At 40.8% G+C, this 21,043-nt stretch overlaps 3 protein-coding genes across 8 annotated transcripts; 2 read left to right on the top strand and 1 right to left on the bottom strand.

Moving 5' to 3' along the window:
• Positions 1–384: 384 nt before the first annotated feature.
• On the top strand, positions 385–3,405 carry LOC118338544 (zona pellucida sperm-binding protein 3-like). 3 transcript variants are annotated; one of them, XM_035675862.1, is made up of 8 exons: positions 385–753; positions 1,095–1,222; positions 1,405–1,508; positions 1,634–1,811; positions 1,960–2,026; positions 2,262–2,353; positions 2,514–2,632; positions 2,820–3,405. In XM_035675862.1, exons 1-8 carry the CDS (start codon positions 457–459, stop codon positions 2,906–2,908), a joined length of 1,074 nt encoding a protein of 357 aa, XP_035531755.1. In that variant the 5' UTR covers positions 385–456; the 3' UTR covers positions 2,909–3,405. The 3 variants fall into 3 exon arrangements, with proteins under 3 accessions (XP_035531755.1, XP_035531754.1, XP_035531753.1); XM_035675861.1 differs by having other exon boundaries at positions 1,924–2,026; XM_035675860.1 differs by having other exon boundaries at positions 386–753; positions 1,909–2,026.
• Positions 3,406–10,713: 7,308 nt separating this feature from the next.
• On the top strand, positions 10,714–16,912 carry epoa (erythropoietin a). 2 transcript variants are annotated; one of them, XM_035675593.1, is made up of 5 exons: positions 10,714–11,165; positions 15,515–15,645; positions 15,782–15,868; positions 16,082–16,246; positions 16,722–16,912. In XM_035675593.1, exons 1-5 carry the CDS (start codon positions 11,144–11,146, stop codon positions 16,872–16,874), a joined length of 558 nt encoding a protein of 185 aa, XP_035531486.1. In that variant the 5' UTR covers positions 10,714–11,143; the 3' UTR covers positions 16,875–16,912. The 2 variants fall into 2 exon arrangements, with proteins under 2 accessions (XP_035531486.1, XP_035531484.1); XM_035675591.1 differs by lacking the exon at positions 10,714–11,165 and having other exon boundaries at positions 14,969–15,645.
• pop7 (POP7 homolog, ribonuclease P/MRP subunit) lies at positions 16,891–20,758 on the bottom strand. Of its 3 annotated transcripts, none has more exons than XM_035675596.1 (3): positions 20,652–20,758; positions 19,035–19,532; positions 16,891–17,020 (listed from the first exon to the last, which is right to left on the bottom strand). In XM_035675596.1, exon 2 carries the CDS (start codon positions 19,499–19,501, stop codon positions 19,046–19,048), a length of 456 nt encoding a protein of 151 aa, XP_035531489.1. In that variant the 5' UTR covers positions 19,502–19,532; positions 20,652–20,758; the 3' UTR covers positions 16,891–17,020; positions 19,035–19,045. The 3 variants fall into 3 exon arrangements, with proteins under 3 accessions (XP_035531489.1, XP_035531488.1, XP_035531487.1); XM_035675595.1 differs by having other exon boundaries at positions 16,967–17,075; XM_035675594.1 differs by lacking the exon at positions 16,891–17,020 and having other exon boundaries at positions 18,390–19,532.
• Between the last annotated feature and the right edge of the window lie 285 nt (positions 20,759–21,043).

Genomic DNA, 21,043 nt, shown 5'->3' with positions numbered 1-21,043 from the left:
CAAAGATACTCCAGTTCCGCCTTAACATTCGTTCCCACGGGCTTTTTTGTCAGCTTCGTTCAAGCTTGCCAATATAAGTAGAATAACTGACCACTGAGCTTTTGAAACATAACTTGGTTTTAAACTTAGTTTATTTTGGAACATCATAGGAATCTTTTATATGTCTTTAGAAAAAGTCTAAATTCGTGTTAGCAGTTTAATTGTGGAAACAAAGTGGAATAATGCTGCAGTAATGAGGAGCAGATTTGGCTTTAATTAATAGCTGTCGACATTTGTAGCATACTTTAAATTAAATCATAATGAAATATGTTATATTGAGGAGTTTTACTTACAAAGCAGTCTCTGAAGAAAGCATGCGCTATCCAGTGCACGCGAGCGACACACGTCTCAACACACCTGGCTGTAATTTATTTCACGTTAATTAATAATTCGCTAGCTTGTTTTTTCTTCCAAAAAATGGCGACCAATTTAAACTATATACGAGTCGTCTCCTCGTTATTGGTTTTGTTGTCTGTGCGCGGCTTTTCTTTCGCTGAAAAAAGTCTCGGACTTGAAATAAAATGCGGAGAAGTCCGCGTGAGAATCACCGTAAAGCGACAGTTTTTCGAGGAGAACCGTATTCCGTTCCGACCGGAATATCTTCGACTTGGACCAAACTCAACACAGCAGAGGTCATGCGGACCAGAGACACCAATGTCTCAATCTGAAATGGTCCTCTCTGCAGGACTACAAGAATGTGGGTCTGAGTCCAGAGTAAGAGAAATAAATCTGATGTAACAATGCATGCAGTCTTGCATTGCACCACAAATTATATACATAGGCTACATACATATTTTGTATGCTACTGGATACTTGAATTTCCCTCGGGCACTCACCAACTCAACAGCTATCCGTAGTACTCTGATCTACTTATCTCCATCTATCTAGACTCTATCTATCTATCTATCTAAATAACTACATTATTAGACTATCCACTTGTAACTTATAGTGTACTATCCTCCAAACATTTTTGCAACCATAGTACCAAAAAATACAACCTGAGTCTTTTTTTCTTTCATGGTTTAATTCATTTCTTTATAATTGTTACTATCCAGGTTCATGGTGAGTGGCTTGTGTATTCCAACCGGCTGGTACTGTTTCCGGCTGCAGTTCCCACCTCTGCAGGCAGTGTGATAGTTAGAGGGGCAACTACTGTCATACCTGTTGAGTGCCATTATAAGAGGTAAGGCAGATGCCATGTTATTTTAGGAATCTTCATGTGTGTAGCTACAGAGAATCCCTTTTCCATGGCTGAGGTTTCTTATACTGTATAATATTTTATCGTAACAAAGTAAAAGGTTGCAGTTAGCTGTCATTAACTCTTTGTAATTGTATAACCTGTGCCTTATTTTTGTGTGAGCACAGGAAGCAGACAGTGAATGGAGAACCATTAACCCCAACCTGGTTACCCATGACATCCACTGTTGGTGTCATTGGCCTTCTGCACTTCTCCCTCCGTACCATGACAGGTGAAACCCCTGTCTCAATGAACCGAGGCTGTATCAGTGGAAGAGTGCTCTCACAACAGTAATATTGTTTTCTATCTGGAATCCAAATGAAACTGGGATTGAAAACAATGTCTGTTCTCATGCAGATGGCTGTACGTCTCTACGTAGTTCCTCAGTGTATCAGCAGGGGGAAGCAGTGTTTTTGGAGGCCAGTGTGGAGGCCCCTCTGCACCCTCCTCTTACTCTATATGTCGACTACTGTGTGGCTACCCTGAAGCCCGATCCTCTCTCCTTGCCAAGCTACAGGTTTATCACTAAACATGGGTAAATCATTCTGTCTATAAATAACTAACTTTCTATAATAATATTTCAACAACAACTAGGTTGATGCCATTCATGGAATACTTGATGACACTTACAGGTGTCTTTTGGACAGTGTAGTGCCAGGGTCTTCATCTAAATTCCTCCCCAGGGAGCGAGATAGCAGATTATGCTTCAGTGTGCAAGCCTTCCACTTCAACCAGGAGTCCTCTGAACAGGTAAGGACACCTCATTGGACAGTAACCAGTTCATTACATTCTGAATGATAATATTATCATTGGAGTCATCATTTTAGCTCAAAGGGGACTATTTGTGTAATTTATTGTATCTGCAGTTCTTGACTAGCATTTACTATATGCATGTTTAATTGATTGAGGTCTAAATATATTTCTAATATTGTTGAAATGAATCCTGGATCAAATGTACTTTATTCTTTTGTTTTTCTTTTTCTAGATGTTCATCAGCTGCCACCTTAGGGCCACTCTGAAACAGAGTTCACATAGCCACCTTAATAAAGCCTGCTTCTTCCACAGGCCCACATTCAGGTTAGGCTGCCAAACTGTTGGTGAACTTCAGTTGTTAAATCCTGATTTGGTCTGACATGTGATACATGTTTGAGCCTATAACATCCACTAATGAAGTGTATTTTATTAGCTGGGGCATCACAGCTGAGGTGTATTACCAGGATGTTTCTCTGTCATTCAGCTGGCATGCCACAGAGGGAGACACTGCTCTGTGCGAGTGCTGTGACTCAGATGACTGCCATACACAGACTGAAGAGGAGACCAGTGACCACACAGGACACACACATCAACCAGATGCAGGTGGCTCAGCCCTATAAAAACAAATGCAATCTACACACTTTTAGAGGTTATTTTTTTACCAGTTAACAATCATCGTATCATAGTATGGCCATAGCAACTTGTGTATTTGATGTATACACACTGTAGCCTGTGTAGTTACATGTTATGCATACAATTACTAAGCCAGTTGTTTATGTATTTTTGACAGAAAAGAAGCATGAGGCGGACACAACCGTTGGGCCACTTCACACGCTGCCACGCTCCCATTGGACAGGCCGTCTGTCAGTCAATTACTAAAGAGCCTTTGTCTTTACAGTTAGGTGGTTACAGGGACTGTCGAGACCAAAACCAGTTGTTTGACAATAAAGCATTCATCACATGTTGTTTTCTCTCATGACTCATCATTAAAGTTGAAATTTGAATTGTAAAAATATATAGTTAAAAACCATGGATAGCCATGAACGCTGTAGCAATGGCTACTGGCTACTTATTTATACTTTGAGGCACCTATAAAACCAGTTTAAAGCTCCCACCTGTCAGACATTTATTTTTCTCTGTGGCAATATGTGTTCTTCATCTCAGACTGTGTCAGTTAAATGATACTACCTAAATATGTTTCTGTAAATGTTTGTAATTACAACTACAATAACACGCTGCAAACTGTCTGAACTCTCTCTGTAGTATAACACTTCCATGCTGTGTGCCAGTATAGTGAGTCAGTGCTGTTCCTGTTTTGACTGAGGATGCTCCTAAACCAGAACGGGTCGGTCAGTCGGTCATGCATACTTGTAGGAAGTTGTACTTTAGCTGCAGGAGAAACAAACAAAACAACACAGGCCACTTCTCTCAGTGATGGTTTCATTTTAGTACATTTTACTATAAAAAATAATTAGTGAATGATATGTTGAAGGTACTATAACAGTGATGTATTAAAGCTATTTCTCTTTAGTTATCTAAATTACTTTGATATGAGGACAGAAATCCTGTTTATAAATGTGTGTCTGGTCTGAGGCAGACTAGGTAGTTTCATCATGACTGAAGAATGGGTGGTTTTTCATTCAGCCATGAAAACTAATAGCCATGAAAACAAACCCATGAGGAATTTCCACAAAGACGTCGAAGAACTACAATGGGACCTAAAATATCTCGGGGGTAACAAGCACACTAGAATAAACAGACATTGGAGTAAGAATGGGACAGCTATGCAGCCATGCACTGTATGTGCTTTACATCCCCTGTCTGCAGTAGAAACACTTGTCCAGTCCCATCAGAGGAAACGTGACAGACCAAATAGAAAACCTGGTAAATTTCAGGATTATAGTGCTTCATGATCTGTAATTGATTAATGTAATTAGCAATTCCTTTTTTAAAGAGGATCTTTTCTGGACTTTTCTGGCATTCTCTCAGCCAAAGTAATTTTCTTAAATTGATCCACAGATCAGCTAAGAACAATGTGTTTCTCTTGTAGAGCAGGGATTCTGTGTATGGAATAGTTGAAACTGAGCAATTACATTAACTTCTGTGCTTTTAGGTTTGTTGGAAAATCTGGCAACATTGCGGTTTGACCAGCTGTGAAAATGAAGATCTGTGTTGGAATAGTCTGGTTCTGTTGTTATGTAGTATCAGTGTTAGCTGAAATATCTGATTTAGCACAAGAATGAGTGTTTCACTAAGACATCTGTGGCTTCTTATTTGATTGTTTTAGATACATTGTGTGCATCCAGTTTGAGTTATCGGTCATAATGTGGCAAGAATGTCACATGGCTTTTCAAGCAGATAAAACCAATTTTAGTTTCAGCCACTGAGATTCAGTAGTATAGTATTGTGGCAGCTGTGCCTCCCATGAGTGACCAATTGGAATGTTTATTAATGAACAATTTCTTAATCATATTTAAGGCATTGGTAAAGTTGACCTCCTCCCTCACCCCTTGTATCAGTTGCACTAGTTAAATGGTTTGTGCGTTTCTCTGTTGTTATATCAAATGTTCTGACTACTGTGTTACACTGTGTGCATTACCCGTGTGTGATGCAAGTGTTGGTCTTGGCATGGCCAATCAGGCAAGTTGGCGTCTCATCTCGGAAACGTTCCAACGGTCCTCCTAGATTGTTGAGGTCCACTATTACGAACTAACTAACTAGCCTCAGCTGCACTACTATCCCCACATAAACTATCCCAGTGTGCAGGAGAGATCTTGCCCTGATAATGCCACAGGAATGAAATCACCAAACATACAATCTCAACATCACTGAGCTGGATACTATTCAGATTTTGACTGCGCTGTGATATCCCATTCATGTGTATTGACTTTAGCACCCGCCATTGAGAAGATTAGTACTTACTGTTTAGGAAGCAAACACAGTTTTAAACTTTAACTACATACATGGGGGTCAAATGGCTTGCAAACACTAGTGCAGTAATCCAGATTAACCCTGGAGTTTGTTCATTGCCATTTTGGCCATTATTTAGTGTCTGAAAAAAGGAAACCCTGTCTCGTTTTATACTATTCATTTTCAACAGCAAATGTTTTGGAGGAAACATGGATTACATTTTTATCAACATAATGAGGGATTAACATATCTGGCAAAATGTTGTTTTCCTGACAACATCCGGTCATGCAATGCAATATCTGCAAAGGGACCTGGCATTTGCCGCCTATGAAATCTCTTTCCAGGCAGTGTAAGACCACACCTTGACTCATGTGACTCTAAAGCCTCTCACATGACAGCCAGGTAAATGCACCTGGCTCCAACATTTAGCTTTGCCATTGCTGGGGTCAGTCCCCTCTCAAGTATTTGCTTGGCTGCACCAGCCGTGGTCTGCCATGTTCCTAGTCTGGACAAAAGTTCCAATGATTTTGTTGAGCAATTGTCTGAGATTTGGTAACCATGCTCATACAAGGAGCGCAGGAATAATACTGAATGTAGACCTGTACAGGACGCATTAGGGTTTCTATTTGTGTGGTTGTCATTAAAGGAAAAACACTGAATTGATAACATGAGCAAAATGAAGAGCAACATAACAAGATAACATACCTAATGAGAAGTAAGTTCCTTCACGGTGCAGCCAGGCAGTTGTGTGAAGCTGATGGAGTAAGAGAAAAAAAACAAGGTTGGTTAGATAAGATAAGCAAATTACAGTTTAGTTGGATGCCAAACAAAACATGGGTTTAGTCCAAACAGTGAGGTTGCATTGGAATACACAGTATTTATTTTTTCTTTTGGTGTAAATGGAGAAGGGTAAACAAAGACAAGGCGCCATGGAGATGTTGAGCCTAGAATAATGCTTTAGTGTTTTCACTCCACCACCTATGGCTTTACATTTTGAAACCACTCATATACTAGAGTAATCAGCTTATCACTTAATGTTAGACAATTGTCCCATTGTCTGTAAGGCTTCTGTTGCCAATAAATTGTAATCTTTGAACATTGTTGAACATGAACCCAATGAGACAAATAAAGAGAGAAATAAAATCAATGTGTGCACAAATGTAAGGAGACAGTCCTTGTAATACATATTTATACCCACGTGGCTGAGGTGGAATATATAAACTGCAGTTTTGAGGAGTACAAGGAGTACAGGGAGTACAGTCATGGCCAGCAACTCAGGGAAATAGCAGACAGGACAGCCAAAAGAAGGGGGGAGGGGGTGTGCTGTGGAAAAGACAAGTGATGAGAGGCCCATTGGATAAGAGAAGGTGTGAGGCCAGGGGCAGCTAGGCCAGAAAAAAATACCACACAAGGCAGCTTGGCAACAGGGAGAATACCAGATACAAGAAAAAAAGACTCATGATACAGCCAGAGAATTGCTCACAGGGCAGTAGGAGAACGAGGATAGACCCAGACATAGGGGACATATTGTTGGATGGCAAAGGTGAAAGGGGGGTGGGGGGGTTGGTGTGGTGTGGTCAGCGAAATGATATGATGTTGGTGTCAGAGGGTTAAAATGTACACTCTTTAAGGTAGTTAAGGTTCAGTCCTTTTCAAGAGCAGTGGTTTGTAAATGAGCTAGAAATTCAAAGGATGCTGAGGGATGGGATGAGTGCTGTGAAGTTAGAATTCAGAGATAAGCTGTCAAGCAGTGGTTTTCAATTACTACTATTTAACTATTAATTATCTCATTGCCATGAGAGTTTGTAAATACATTCATGGTCTTGTGACGATGAAACCAGACCTTTTCTCCAGTGCTGCCAGCAGATTGACGTTTGTTTATTTTGTCTAGACAGCTATTAGATGAATTGCAATGGACTTTTGTCTTCTGGGAACTGGGACAGAACCTAGTTTTTTTTAGTGTTGTGTTGTTGACCAGTCCACTTTAGTATTTAGGGGGTTAAATGCTTTACCCATTGGCAAAATGTCATTTTTTGGGGGAGGGAAAACTCCAGAGATGAAGTTCCTGTCCTGGAATGCTCTCCACACTTGTGGCCACCACCATGGGATCATAGTAAGTTCAATAAAGTGATAAGATTCTTGTCACTGTGGATGCCTGTAAGCTGAAACAATAACTTCCGACCTTGTCAGTGTCTACTGTCTTGGCTCCTGCCTTGGCTCCTGCGTCCCTCACAGTCAGTCCCCCCATTCTTTTATGTCAGCTTCCTGTCTTGTGTCGCGCCAGAGGAGTAGACCTTGCTGGCTCCGAGCCAAAACCTGGATAAAAAAACTGAAACACAAAAACACGCACACACTCCAACGTAACAGCTGTGCACTTCCTTCTATATAACACAATAAAGCGTAAAGCTGTTAGGTTGTTTGCATCACTCCTGGCTGTCTTTTTTGTAACCTATTAGCGTTAACAAGCGCCAGTGAGGCACAGGGAGGGAGATCATTTGGGTTCATCCCCAACTTTACATCACCCCTCCTCTTTTAAATCATCCTAAATTCAATAACTGTGTCCCATTCCAACCAAGGAGTCACTGTGACTGGACCCCCCTGCCCCCGCACTCCTCACACATCCCTCACCTCCCACCCCAATCCCCTGCCCTGGTCACGAAGCATGGCTCGCAGCACGTACCTTGTCTCCCTCTCCTCTATCTCTCTCATGTTGGCTCAGACATAAGCAAACAGCCCTTTGAGCAAACAGTACAACAATCTGTCAACATTGTCTCCAGCACGGTGACCATGTAGTATTAAAGATGAATCATAACAGAGAGAGTATATATATATATATGTAAATATCTAGAAGATTACCCTGACTTATGAATAGAATATGTAAACACCTGAAAGATATTGGGCAACTTAGGGCGTCACATTTTTGGCATCATAATTTTGAGAAAGGAAACAAGGTTAAAACCTTCAACTGTGGCTCTTGGTTACAAGGTAATAATTACATGGATCAATTAATGAATCATTTATGGTTGATATTGACACCAGACACAATATAATATTGTTCTACTTATTTCTGCAATTCAAATATTTCCAATAACTTTCTATATTGTACCCTCTAACCATTATATTTGTCTGCACTTATGTACACACGCGTGCGTGCGTGTGTGTGTGTGTACATGCACCTTACATAGACTTATGAAATAGTAAGCATGCAATCGAGTGAGCTTGATAACTTATCAGTGTTTCCAAGTATTTGTGAGTGAAGCTATGTGTGTCACTTGACATTGCATGTTGCCAGCAATGCATATGCAAACATACTTTTACTTCCTGTCTGATGGGAAAGCCTCCTGGAGCCCCTGCACCCCTGTCCCCTTTATGTGTCATAGAGGGGACTTCCAGGAAATTTCAATATATTTCCTTTAGTCTGGCTCCAAAGGGGCTGTAAAGGGTCAGGCTGAGGACATGGGACATAAACACGTGCAGAGAATAGAATTTGTGTTTGACATATTTTAACACATCCACACTGAACTGATAAATAGTCCTATTTCTAATTTACATTACATGATATTGTTAACTTTTTTAATGGAATGATCAATAAGTCTGTAATATTATGTAGTCAGTAATGCCATCTGGCCTCCAATGTTTTTCCTAAGCCTATTTGTTTCATTGTATCACGAGGAAGCCATATTGACAGAAAACTATTCTAAGAATGCTACCGTGGATGAACTCCAACACCGGCACTGTACATGGACAGATTCCTTCAAATAGCCTGCATCTTTCTGTAGCAGATACTTGATGATGGCACAGATAAACCATTGCAACCTGGGTCAGGGTCACATCAAGTTCATATGAAATGTATTTTCAGTAGTAGGATTTCACATTTACAGGACTTACAGTGTTTGAATTAATTGTTTATAACATTTGTGATCTCAGAATTAAAAGTTTCTTTTAGGCTAGACTGCAGTTCCCCTGATTTGTTTCTAAAGGCACTGATATCTTCCACATCAAATCACTGCCATCAGTTGAAAAGTTTTATCTTGTGGAATATTTGTATTGTTATTGTGAGAGTATGTGGGCTTGATTAACTTATTAACATTGGCCAGAGTGATCATTCAGTTCCTCTGCCAATATACTGTACTGTATGCCGAGCACGACGTCCCTGACGAGGTCATGGGGGGAAGGTGCTCACCACATCTCCATATTGACCCCACTGACGTGTGGAACTTGGAAAGTGCAAAAATCTGTCTGAAAATCTGTTTTAAAAACACAGACTTTGCAGTTAATCATCATTTTCAGAACTAATCTGTCCTACTTTCTTTTCTGTTTGGTCAGCATCAGTCTAACTCGTGTCTAACTCCTGCTGTCTCATGTCTTCTTTTCTGTTTTGCACTTCTGTTTAATGGATTCTAAAGATTTGGTTACAGTTATCAGAGTGGTCATAACTCAATTAACAAAGCTGGGTTCTTTCTCTCTCTCTTAAAGCCCTCGAGGCAAGCATGATAAAAGTACTTTGTTGAAGTCTTTGCCTTCATCTGCATTATTTTCACTCCTTTTTTTCAAGTATCTCAACATCACTGGCAGGATTAGCATCATTCTTCAATAGATATTCCCTTATTTGATGTTTTCATGATGAAGATGAAGGTGAAGATGGTGATGATGATGATGATGATGATGGAGCATAGCAACATAGCAACTGCCAAAGCCATAGCATATGAATCGCATCATTTCAATGCTCATTAAATCATTTAGTGCATAAAAGCATCAGCAATCATTTAGTTTCTCCAACCATTTATTTAGGTTTTTCCTTCAATTTCTAACTATATGTAACTTGTATAAAAGTTCAAGTTTAACCTGCTGGTCTTTTACAGTTCACAACACAAATGATAACACCAGAAAATGAACACAAAGTAAGAACAAAAATACTAAGCTCTCCAGCAATTTACAGGCTACCTTTATCTCATCAACTGATGGGCTCTCATTTGTGAACGCCTGGGTAAAGACATTTAGGTGGAAGTGTGGGATGATCACAAGCTGTAAACATTCGAGGATGTGTGTCACTGTGGGAAGGGGGTTAGGGGGGCTGGGGTGTTAAATACATGTGCGTCAGAAGTTACAGGATGCGCAAAGTGCTCCAATTAACATGTACACTAGCTGATGTGCTGCGATCAGTTTTATTCTAAAAGTCATTTTTTTTTCTGATTGCTGGAAAGTTCAAGAATAACATCGATTTATGTCCAAGCTTGATTTTTGTGTCTCATCTTTCCCCCACTGTGGTCATCCAGTGCGTCCTGGCATATGATAGATGTCAGGGATAGTCCTATAAATCAATCCAACAACCGGGACTGAACTGCTCATTTGATCATTTATTATAAATATTTACACGATCAGTTATTTTAAAAATATACTACTGTAATGAACGTTTCTGAAAACCATCCGAACAATGGATGGGAAGTCTCCGCACGGCTTTTTTGAGACAGTATTTACTTTTTAGGCCAAATGTTTTATAAACAGGGATAGCCTATTATTTGGATAACAATGAAAGAAAACTGTTTTGCCTTAAGGGAGGAGGTAGTTTAGATTGTCATCATAGAAACAATGCAACTTTATTTTCAAAGTCATCAATAAAAAATCAAACAGGATCAGTTTTTAGAAACACCTACCGGATAAGTGCAGGAGATCCACAAAAGAGCTTCGTTTCCAATTAATGGGCAATAGACGGACCTATGGGCCAAACCGCGAGGACCCTGTGAGGGGCTATGCGGATACCGCTATGGAGTTTCCCAGTGAGTTATGGACATGCCTTCATGATTTTTTTCTCTGTACACTGGCTTTAGCACTTAGTCTATTTTCACGCTTTACGCATGGGGGGCTGCATGCATGGGTTGATGTTTAATCGCTCACCGTGGTGCGTAAAAAGGCGCGTCCTCGTCCTTATCGTCACGTTATCGCTATATCCTTAGGGGAGGTAAATAAAAGGTTTTGCCAAAGCACAGCAGTGATGCAAAGTGTGGTAGGTGACCGCTCTCCCCAGCAGCACAGATCTTTTTTGACACGGACCTACATGCCGATCGGACTAGCGCTGGGACCAGCGCACTTGGTTGTATGTTGGACTTACTGGATCTGACTGGTGCCTTTAACTTGAGCCGTGGAGCGTGTGCATATATTTAATTATTTCACAATGTTCTTAAAAGATGCGCCACCTGTTTGCGAATGTTGCAGAAAACGGGTAGAGGTAAGCTCGCTTGTATTATGATCTCGTTTGGTACGTTCCTTTGTGTGCAGTACCTGTGCGCTGCATCAGGAGCCTGTATGTGCTCAGCAGTTAACGCGTTTATCATGTTGATGATATGGATGTAGCGTGCAGCTATTAGGTTGAGTATTGAGTTCTGAATCTTGAGGTAATTTCAGTTGTATCTGGAGGTCTGGGTTTCTTATGCTTGTTTTCCTAAAAGTTGTGCCAAACTCCAACTCTCATGTTCTGAGACCAACGTGTTAGGACATTTATTCACTGCAGTTCTTGGAAATAGATTGTGTAATGCCACTTCCTAGAAGTCTGATGTACATTAGTCTATGCTGTAAAACTATAATCCTCTTAATAGCCATTAATCATTTAATCTATCCAAAAAAAAAATCCCCTCTAAATGAAGCCAAATTACTGTCAGGTGATGAACATTGAACACCTAATAATGGGGGAACTGACATGTTCAGTCTCTTTTTGAAGCTGACACAAGGCATCATGTTAGTCCTGAGTTAAGCAAGGCACTGAATGTGTTGGAGCTGCTGGTTTGATTCCCACTTGTGCTAAAGATGTGTTATTTCCTGTTCCTGTAAGCCACTGCAGATAAAATGCTCTGTTTTTCTGTCTTGTTCTCAGGGACAATATGCCTTCAGTCAGTTCTTCTCTAGCATGACACAGCACACTGGAAAGTTAAGGGTACTGAATGCGAAAGCTGAATCTGCAGTTTTCGGCACAGTCGTCACATACTTATGTCAGCGGAAAAGAGCAAAGGGTTATCAAAGGCTGACAGCTATAAGGGATTCCAGCAAAGCCAAACAGGAAATGATGTCACGCCTGTGTCATCTGATAGCCGCTAATTTACAACTCTGTACTTTGTCATGGGGAAGACCCCTTCAAAATAGAGAGGAGGTTGAAAGCATTCAAAAGCAACCGTCCCAATACAGAGGTGTACTCTGAATAGTATGTCCCTATCAGCCCTCTGTGCCATTTAAACATTAGTACCATTCCGACTGCATAGTTTCAATTGCCGAGCGCTCTCTGTGCACCTGTTTGACATGGTTAGTTAAAATAGCACATGTCAAAGGCATCAGTTCACGTGAGCATGCGGCCGCCTTTCCAAAGCATCCGTCAGATACCTGGAGTGAAGCTTGCCATTATCCAAAGCACTGCCACTTGTGGACCACCGCTTCCGATTTAAAATAGCAACATGGTTTTGGCCGTAGATGTCAAAGCAGGCAGACAAAGCTCTTAACTTCTAGTTTGGCCACAGTCCTGCAAATTCCACCACCGTGGTAAGAATGTAGAGAGAGAGTGTGCACACACAGTTTAGATTGATGAATTCTCACGTAGGCAATGGCAGAGGTGAAAGGGTCACAGATAATCCTCAAGCTGAGTCACACACATACTTATTTAACAACGTGGCCGCATTTTAGTAAATGACAAATGCCAGAGTGAATGTAAAGGAGTCCCATTAGTTTGTCTGTGCAGACATCACTTTGCATCTGAAATACTATATGAATTGGTATATGTTAAGTATACTTACACTATACAGTTTATTCATTCGTTCTGCTCTAGAGCGATAATGTAGAAAGACCTCCGGGTCTTGTATAAACTTAAAGTATCATAGGAGGTCTGAAAAAGAACATGCAAAAAGATTCAAAGGTTGTAATTTACTTTAAAGTGGACACATTTACAAAAGTCTACTATTAAATTAAGCAGTGTCTAAATAAAGTGGAGCAGCCACTTAACAGCCAACAGTGTAGAAGGACCTGTGTGAAATGCTTTATAGTTTGTCCCATTCAGCATTCATTTCCTGCTATACTGACCTTGTGTATTCATTATGAGTAAATCATTTTAAATGAACATATGAATGACTGTTTAAAAATGCACAGCTATATGTATCAGTGAATGTCACACCATTTATGTGCTTGTCGTGGTGCATTCGTGTTCATGTTCACTGGATTGCAAGTCTGCAGTGATTGTAAGTGGCTGGCTCAGGGGAACAAGCAGGCAGAAATACTGTTCCTAAAGCATATGGTAAAATGAGTAGTTTGTTGAGCTGTGGGACAGTGTCCATGCACTACCCCTGCCAATACAATACATAAAGTTTCTGTGAAACATGTGGGTGGTATGAGTCAGATGTACAGTTAAATATACATAGACTGATCCTGTGTGTCATTGACAGTCTCCTCCACCAAGTTGGCATCACAGAAAAGAGGGTAAAGAGAGGTAAAGTTGATTGATAATTAAACTGACCGCCCACTACTAATGTAGTTAACGTAGTTCAGCTCACTCTCTGCTAGTTTTCTGCGATTCTGGGAATTTAATCTAGCCTGTATCTGGCCTGTGTGCCTGGGATCAACATCAGTATTTTCTATCATACGTCTGCGTCACACATCCAGGCTGCTGTGAAAGAGTGCATTCAGCATGTGGTACAGAGGAACGAGGCTGGATGCCCACATGACCCACAACACTAGAACCACTCTCATTGCCAAGTTTATCCTTAGAGTTCACAGTGTGCTTTCAATGGATGTCTAAAGTTTCTTTCATGGTCACTAAGAAAAGGTTAGATTTCTAAAAAAGGCTGACTAATGGCCCAATTATAGATCCACCCTGTTCTAAAAACAGGTTAACACAAGGAAATGGTTATTTCTGCATTGTCATGATATCTGCAGGTTTTTGATCATCAGAATCCAGGATATCACATGGTCACATGCAAGAATGAAACTAAATGAATGAGATACTGCTTAATCATGCTGAATCATGCTTATTTTACATGATACAGCCCTAAATCACATTAACTGTAATGTTGATGAAAGACTGATCCTTGAGCAGCTAATTGATCCAGATAATGGTTATAAATGCAAGACACAGTGTCCCTAACAGCTCAAAAGGTTGCTAGAATTATATAATTCACACAGACTTCTGACCTCAGTGAACAGAAAATGTGATATCAATAGTTTGTAACATTATTATTTATTCTCATACATACTTTGTTGTCGGATAAGGTCTGATCTGAAGATGTCATAGGACCACAATGGGAATTAAGTATTTGCAGACAAATTAGTTTAATCTGGGGCGGCAGTAGCTCAGTGTGTAGGGACTTGGCTTGGGAACTGGAGGGTCGCCGGTATGGAGTGTGGACTGATAGCTGGAGAGGTACCAGTTTCACCTCCTTGTGCACTGCCAAGGTCTGCCCTTGAGCAACGGCAACCTAACCCGCAAGAACCTGCTCATGGGGCGCTGGTAATGCTTGCAAGCCCCCCCATCACTCCACCATCTCCCCCTCGGTGCATGTCCACAAGTGCCATGGAGGTGTGCATTCAGCCTGTGGCTGTGTGGTGTATTACAAAAAAAAGAGCTGAAAAGAACAATTTGCCCCCTAGGGATCAATTAAGAGTATATCTTCTTCTTCTTAATAATATAAATGATATGATTATACCCCTGAAGGTCACCAGATGTATTTTCACATATAATGCTGTAAGCGTCACTAGATGAGGGTGGTGGGTAGAAAGCTACAAAAGACACAGTTGTTCCAAAGGTCTTGAGGTTTTCATACATTTAAAATGTGAATCAAGATAACAAATGATAAGTGGATTGCTTTGTATTGTTCCCAGTCAAACATTTACCTTGTGTAAATAAATACATAGCAGTTTTTTTGGTTAATGGCTGATGCTGAAATGCGATCTGATCTGATCCAGAGTTTCCCTAAATTGGTGGAGTTTAGTTTTTCTTAAAGATTTGTTAAGGGGAGATCACATATTTTTTTTAAGGATCACATATTTCTTTTAAGAAAAACTAAACTCCACCGTCTGTATTGATATGACTAATTGAGTTTCGTTGTTATAGCTAGACTGACAGTCATGCGCCAAGTGAAAAAAGGAAGACAACCACGCACTGCTACTTTCTATAGGAGTGGTTCTGCAAAGTTCAGTGCCAGAGGGTCGTTTAAGTGTCAGTGAAGCAATAAACTCTTAACAACTACAGCTCAGTAGGCATCTCATGCACATATAATCACAATCAGAAACAAGAACAAGAGTTCATGTATGTGTGGAGGAAAGAAGAAAACCCTCGTAGTTGCTAAACAGTGTTGCTGAAGTAGCATTCTATGGACAGATGAGACAAGCATTAAAATTATGACTGAGAATCTCACTCTAGAACCTTGAGGCGTGGCGCAGAAAGCAAATTGTGTCATTCTGCTAAGTCATGACTTAAACAAACGTTAGTTCATATAAAAGCAAAGGGGTCCCACATGTTGTCTCTTGACCCGCTACTTGCTACTTTTCATCATTTCATCGTTCGCCGGCCTTTGAGTGACTGTCTTTTTGTATCTGTGACTCCAGGACTGCTTGCCTTGCTGTTGATAGTGTTGGAGTGGACCCGGCCAGGCCTACCATCCCCGCTGAGGCCAATCTGTGACCTGAGAGTCCTGAATCATTTCATTAAGGAAGCACAAGACGCAGAAGTCGCTATGGTGAGAGGAAAATGTATGCATGCACTCAGATCTGAGAGCGGGCGAAGCTTGCTGCAGAGATACTGTGGTCCTGGAATCACCCATACTCAACGTTTACCCTAACCTAAACACTAACATCATTACTCTGTTTTCTTAGAAGTCGTGCAGAGAAGGATGCAGCCTGTCAGAGTCTGTCACTGTTCCCCAAACCAGAGTTGAATTTGATGTCTGGGAGAAGAAAAATGTAAGTACCCACTGAAAACAGCTGAATGTTAAAACAGCTGGCAACAGATTTGGATTAACCATAACATGGAATACAAATTAATAGAAATTTACTGCCTTTTAGTGTGTAATATAGTTCATTTCTAATGGGAGAGCTGATTACCTGCTTCCTTTGCTCCTTATCGCTTCCACAATGACACCCTTCAACTCTTGCCTTCTTTATTTTTTCGGCAAGGCACTGGAGCAAGCCCAGGAGGTGCAGTCTGGTTTATGGCTCTTACAACAGGCCCTCAACTTGCTACGGACCTCAGTCACCAACACAGCACTGCAAAGCCACATAGACAACTCAATCAGAAACCTGCTCAGCATCAATGGTGTGCTCCGTAGCCTCAACATCCAGGTGGGTGACAGCAGGTTCAAAGGTACAAATTTAAAGACAACGCTGTGAATGAACTGGCACATTCCCAAAGAAATGTGATTCACTTTGATAGATAGTTGAAATCTTTTTAAATCCTTTTGAAAGATGACAGTTTATCATGTGCACTCTTTGCATTTATTATCTAGTTTAAATATCTATAGTTTTCAATCCGGCTAGCCCACTTGAGATAAGCCAGAGACGTTCCCCAGGGAACACACACCCTGCTCCTTCATTGCTTGTCTTTTGCAAGCATTGTCAACCACCTCTCTAAGTGGTTCATCTCTCTCATCTTAAATTAGGTGGCTTTTACAAGCTTTTGAGGGATTAAAAAAAAAGTTTTAACTTCATAAACCACCATGAAATAACTGAAGCATGTTGGTGATTTGGTCAAAAGAGGATGAAACACAAAAAAGATGAATCTCCCAAATTAAGAATGTTTCTTTGTGTTGTCTTTTAGGAATACACCCCACCAGCAAGTGCAGCAGGGCTTGAGGGAACATGGAGGGTGTCCTCTGCAACGGATTTGCTTCAAGTCTACGTCAACTTCCTGCGAGGCAAAGTGCGCCTCCTTCTTTTGGATGCGCAGGCTTGTCAGCAAGATGTCAGCTGATCAGCTGTTCTCCATACTCCAGGCGAAGCTAATTTGTGTTTCCGAAGGCAAGAGGAGGGACTTGACACTGCTGCTCTGCACGCTGGCTGCTGGAAGCGGTGTGGAAGGAGAGGAAGATGCAGCCATCCTCACATGAGGGGAGGAAGCTGAAAGGAGAAGACAGTCCCAGCTAGGCTTTGGATGGACAGGAGATGATTGCACCTTGGAATGTAGATGGGAAACATGGACACGGTGAAGCACACTCTGACCAAAATGAGGCCTATGGGAAGCACTGCTCAGATAGCTGTTCTACTGGCACTCTCTTGCACTTTGTGTGTGGATGTACTTTTGTGCGCGCGTGCGAGTTAAGTTTAAATCTGTATGTAGTGTGTATGTGTGTCTGTTTCCAGTGAGTTTGACCCCTACACTCACCTCTATAGAGTGAATTGTGGAGTGAAACACCCAGAAAATATTGATTGCACCTGGAAATTGGAGGACTGTGAGGTTGTGACAGAGCATCCATTTCCAATAGCACTGCAAAAAGGCAAAAAATGAATGAGGCCTCACCCCACAAGACTTAACATTTGTCAACTATGCCTCACTGAAACATTAGTCTCCTCTCTTGGATGTTTTTCAGTGAATATTTTAATATATTTTTAAAAGTTGTGTAATGACTATTTATACAGATTTTCTACTTTAAAGCTCCAGTCTTTGTATTTTTTAGTGTCGGATCTATAAGATTTTAGTTGGGCTCTCCTTGCCATGTTCTCACATAACGCTGTTTTGCAAAGCTGTTTAACACCATTCGCAATGACACGCTGCTGTCTTCCTTTTTATACAGATCACTAGCTGTTAGTTTCACATTGCACGTTCTTTCCAAATAACACAACGAAGGACTTAAAAGTGAACGAGGGAGCGCAAGGTCAGTGAGGAGGAGGGTGCAGGGTTACGTGAGAACTGTGAAGTTGTTTTGTCATTATCTGTGTTTTTGTTGCTGCCTAACCAACACTCAACCACTCTCTACACACTGATAGCCAGAGTGTCTGGGAAAATGCTGTGTGGCTTTTACAATTAACATCCTGTGAGCCTGTAATTGCAAATAGTTTTCCAGAATCTGACGCTAACGCTGTCTCTTCCCTCCCTCTATTGTTCGTCATCAAACAGCAGGCCGGCAATCAGTTATTCCTGGGAACTTGAGGCTTTCTATAAAATGGATGCTCAACTATTTAAGATTAGTTAAATGTTCTTCCTTGTTGTTTCCCGTGTTTTTAAATCTTGTTGTCCAACTACAAGATGTTGTTAAGGATGTTTGTACATGTTTTCTTTCCTGTTATTTTTTGTGTTGTTTTGTCCCATCACTGTATAATTTGCTATTTAAATACAAAATATTATTCTTGGATAAAGAAAGGATAGATGGAAACACAACAAGGGGAAGTCTGTCCATTTCATTCATTATCTGTGTCTTGTTCGCGTCACGTGAGAGTTAAATGCGTGTCATTCATTCATATTCTCCTGCCCTTGATGCACAGTTATAAATAGATTCCAGAAAATTTTATTTTTGTCAAGAAATCCAATTCATTGTCTTTACTGAAAACTGTCCCCTACATATTCATTATGAACATAAACACCACCAGCAGTTCAAGGATTTGAAACCAAATTGAAAGAGACTACTGACATCTAGTGGACATTTACTACAACAACACCTTGAAATTGAAACTTAGGATACTTCAGTTTTTATAATTATTTGTATCTTCAAAAACAGACATGACACTGTAAATACTTGCACAGCCTCTTAGGCCTTAAAATTAAAGACACTTGTACATTTACATTTGGCACAGCCATGTCTACAACTATTAAATTACACTGAGGCTTCACCTGTCAGACACCACTGTTGCTTCAAGGCATGCAAAGTAAAAAAAAGGAACAACGGTAACAATTCACAAGTGACAAAACACATGACAAAAGACCATAATATGTTTAGTCAACTGAGGCAATTGGAATATTTTTGACTTATAAACATAGAGCCAACAGACTGTATGTTGTCTGCTCCATTTTGCAGTCCTCTAGTGCTGTTATCATGTCTCCACACGCAGTCCCACCAGCTGTCTGTACATCTGTATGCTCATTTATGAGGAAACAAATAGAACTTAAAGACTAATTGAGAACCTCTACACAACACACCTCTTTTCAGGTCACTGAGGGTCAGGGTAGAAAACCTTAATATGAATGGCCGAGTTGTTGCGTGTACGCGTCATGGGCTCCCCGGCTTCATCAGGATCTTCAGGCTCCAGATCGTCCACGAGCTCCACCGTGGAGGTGTTTGCTGCCAGCTGCAGCACCCCCTGGCTGCTGGCCTGCAGCTGAAGGGCGATGTTGATCGCCCTGTTGATGGCCAGGCCCAGGCCGTGGACACAGATCTCCCTGTGACCCCCACCTTCCAGAAGCTTCTGACAGCGAGCCAGCTGAGCCCGGAAATCGGTCTTCATGTTGACGTAGACGTCGTTCCGTCGCTTTGGGAGTTTCCGGGGGAGGCGCTTCCTAAGGGTGTACTCCACTGGGTCCATCTCTACAGCCGCAGAGGAGGAGTCCGTGTGCACCGGTGCTGTTTGAGGGACAGAGGACATTCCTGGGTTGCGTGGCTCTGTCATGTTTCTCAGTGGATATGTGCTTAGGCAGCAGCTGGGGGCCACAAAAGAAAATAAAGTTAGAAGACAGAAACTGATGAAATGTGGTCATGATACCTTCCAGCAAACTTACAGACATCCTCGTGTAGCTGCAACTAACGATTATTTTCACTGTCGCTTAATCTGGTGATTTATCGTTCAATCTGTAAAATGAAAGCTAAATGTAAAAAATTCCCATCACAATTTCCCTTTTTAAACATGTGACCAACAACAACAGATCCTCACAACTGAGAAACCAGAAACTATTTAATATAAAAGACTCTATGAATCTATTATCATATAAGGTAGATGCTGATTCATTTTCTTTCAACTAACATTAACTAACAGTTTCAGCTCTGTGTCCTAGGTCCTTATAATCCTAGTCGATCAACAGAAAATTCAACTATCAACTATACTGATAGTAGAAGAAAAGTAAAAAGGCAAATATTCCCCAATTCCAGCTGCTCCAATGCTTTGATTTGCCACTGTTGTCCACAGCTTTGTAGACTGAATATGTTTGGGGCATTGACTTTATATATTTGGGGACAGATAGTTGGACAAAATAAGACATTTTGGCTTTAGAGTTGTAATGGGAATTTTGAATATTTTCTAACATTTTATAGAGCAAACGCTTAATCGAGAAAATAAAAAGCAAACTGATAGATACTGAAAACAGTCGTTTCAGTCGGATAATGTTACTAACTTATATTCACATTACTATACCACAGAAATACCATATTACGACACTGTTGATAGCATGACTGCATATCTCTTACGGTGATGTTAAAGACATCAGCAGCAAACGACAGCAATTTACCACAATAAGTATTACTATTACTATTACTATTGCTTTAAATAGAGAAAAAATGTATGTCTCAATGTAGTTTTGCCGCTACGAAGAGCTGTATGACTCCAAAGAGACAGGATAACCAAACATTGCTTTCTGCCAACTACGTGACACCATTATTCACTTAAAGATGCACTTTAATGTAATACACTGCTGAGGTCGTTAATGGGGCTAGCTAACGCTACCGAGCCCCAAAACAGTGGGTCAGTTTAACTAGTTAACCGGGTAATTTACTACAGTAAGGCGTCAACACTTTGAGTAGGTAATCCATTTGGTGAGCACACTTACCTTCATAAAATAATTTGAAATAACAAATGTGCCGCATAACATCGCTAACCAGCGGCTTTAGTGGCTTCAGCAATGTATTTTCTGCGCCCCGGAAGTAGAGTCGCAGGGAAAATACTGCCGCTTCTGGTGAGTAAAAGTAAAATACACATAATGAACACAGACTGTAGACAGGATGGAATATAACTATTCGGCAACAAACAACACCAACACACAAACACAAAACAAACCACCACACCACACACCAAAACACCCACAACACACAACACACACAAACACACAACAACACCACACTACACAATACATAGACGATGCGATACACACACACAGTACTGCATAAACGATATAGAGCATATACACAACCACACAACAAAATTACTCACAGAATACCACAC

The sequence above is a fragment of the Morone saxatilis genome, unplaced genomic scaffold (assembly GCF_004916995.1).
Source record: "Morone saxatilis isolate NCDOM2014 unplaced genomic scaffold, NCSU_SB_2.0 Contig4, whole genome shotgun sequence".
Taxonomy (NCBI): Eukaryota; Metazoa; Chordata; class Actinopteri; family Moronidae; genus Morone; species Morone saxatilis.
This window is presented reverse-complemented; position numbering and strand designations above follow the sequence as displayed.

Bases quoted from the DNA above. Each gene is read 5' to 3' on its own strand.
- epoa (XM_035675591.1), top strand. From the start codon at position 15,424: ATGTTGTCTCTTGACCCGCTACTTGCTACTTTTCATCATTTCATCGTT. The intron at 15,869-16,081 runs GTAAGTACCCAC...TTTTTCGGCAAG, and splicing joins ATGTCTGGGAGAAGAAAAAT to GCACTGGAGCAAGCCCAGGA. The intron at 16,247-16,721 runs GTGGGTGACAGC...GTTGTCTTTTAG, and splicing joins TCCGTAGCCTCAACATCCAG to GAATACACCCCACCAGCAAG.
- pop7 (XM_035675596.1), bottom strand. From the start codon at position 19,501: ATGACAGAGCCACGCAACCCAGGAATGTCCTCTGTCCCTCAAACAGCA.
- LOC118338544 (XM_035675860.1), top strand. From the start codon at position 457: ATGGCGACCAATTTAAACTATATACGAGTCGTCTCCTCGTTATTGGTT. The intron at 1,223-1,404 runs GTAAGGCAGATG...GTGTGAGCACAG, and splicing joins GTTGAGTGCCATTATAAGAG to GAAGCAGACAGTGAATGGAG. The intron at 1,509-1,633 runs GTGAAACCCCTG...GTTCTCATGCAG, and splicing joins CTCCCTCCGTACCATGACAG to ATGGCTGTACGTCTCTACGT.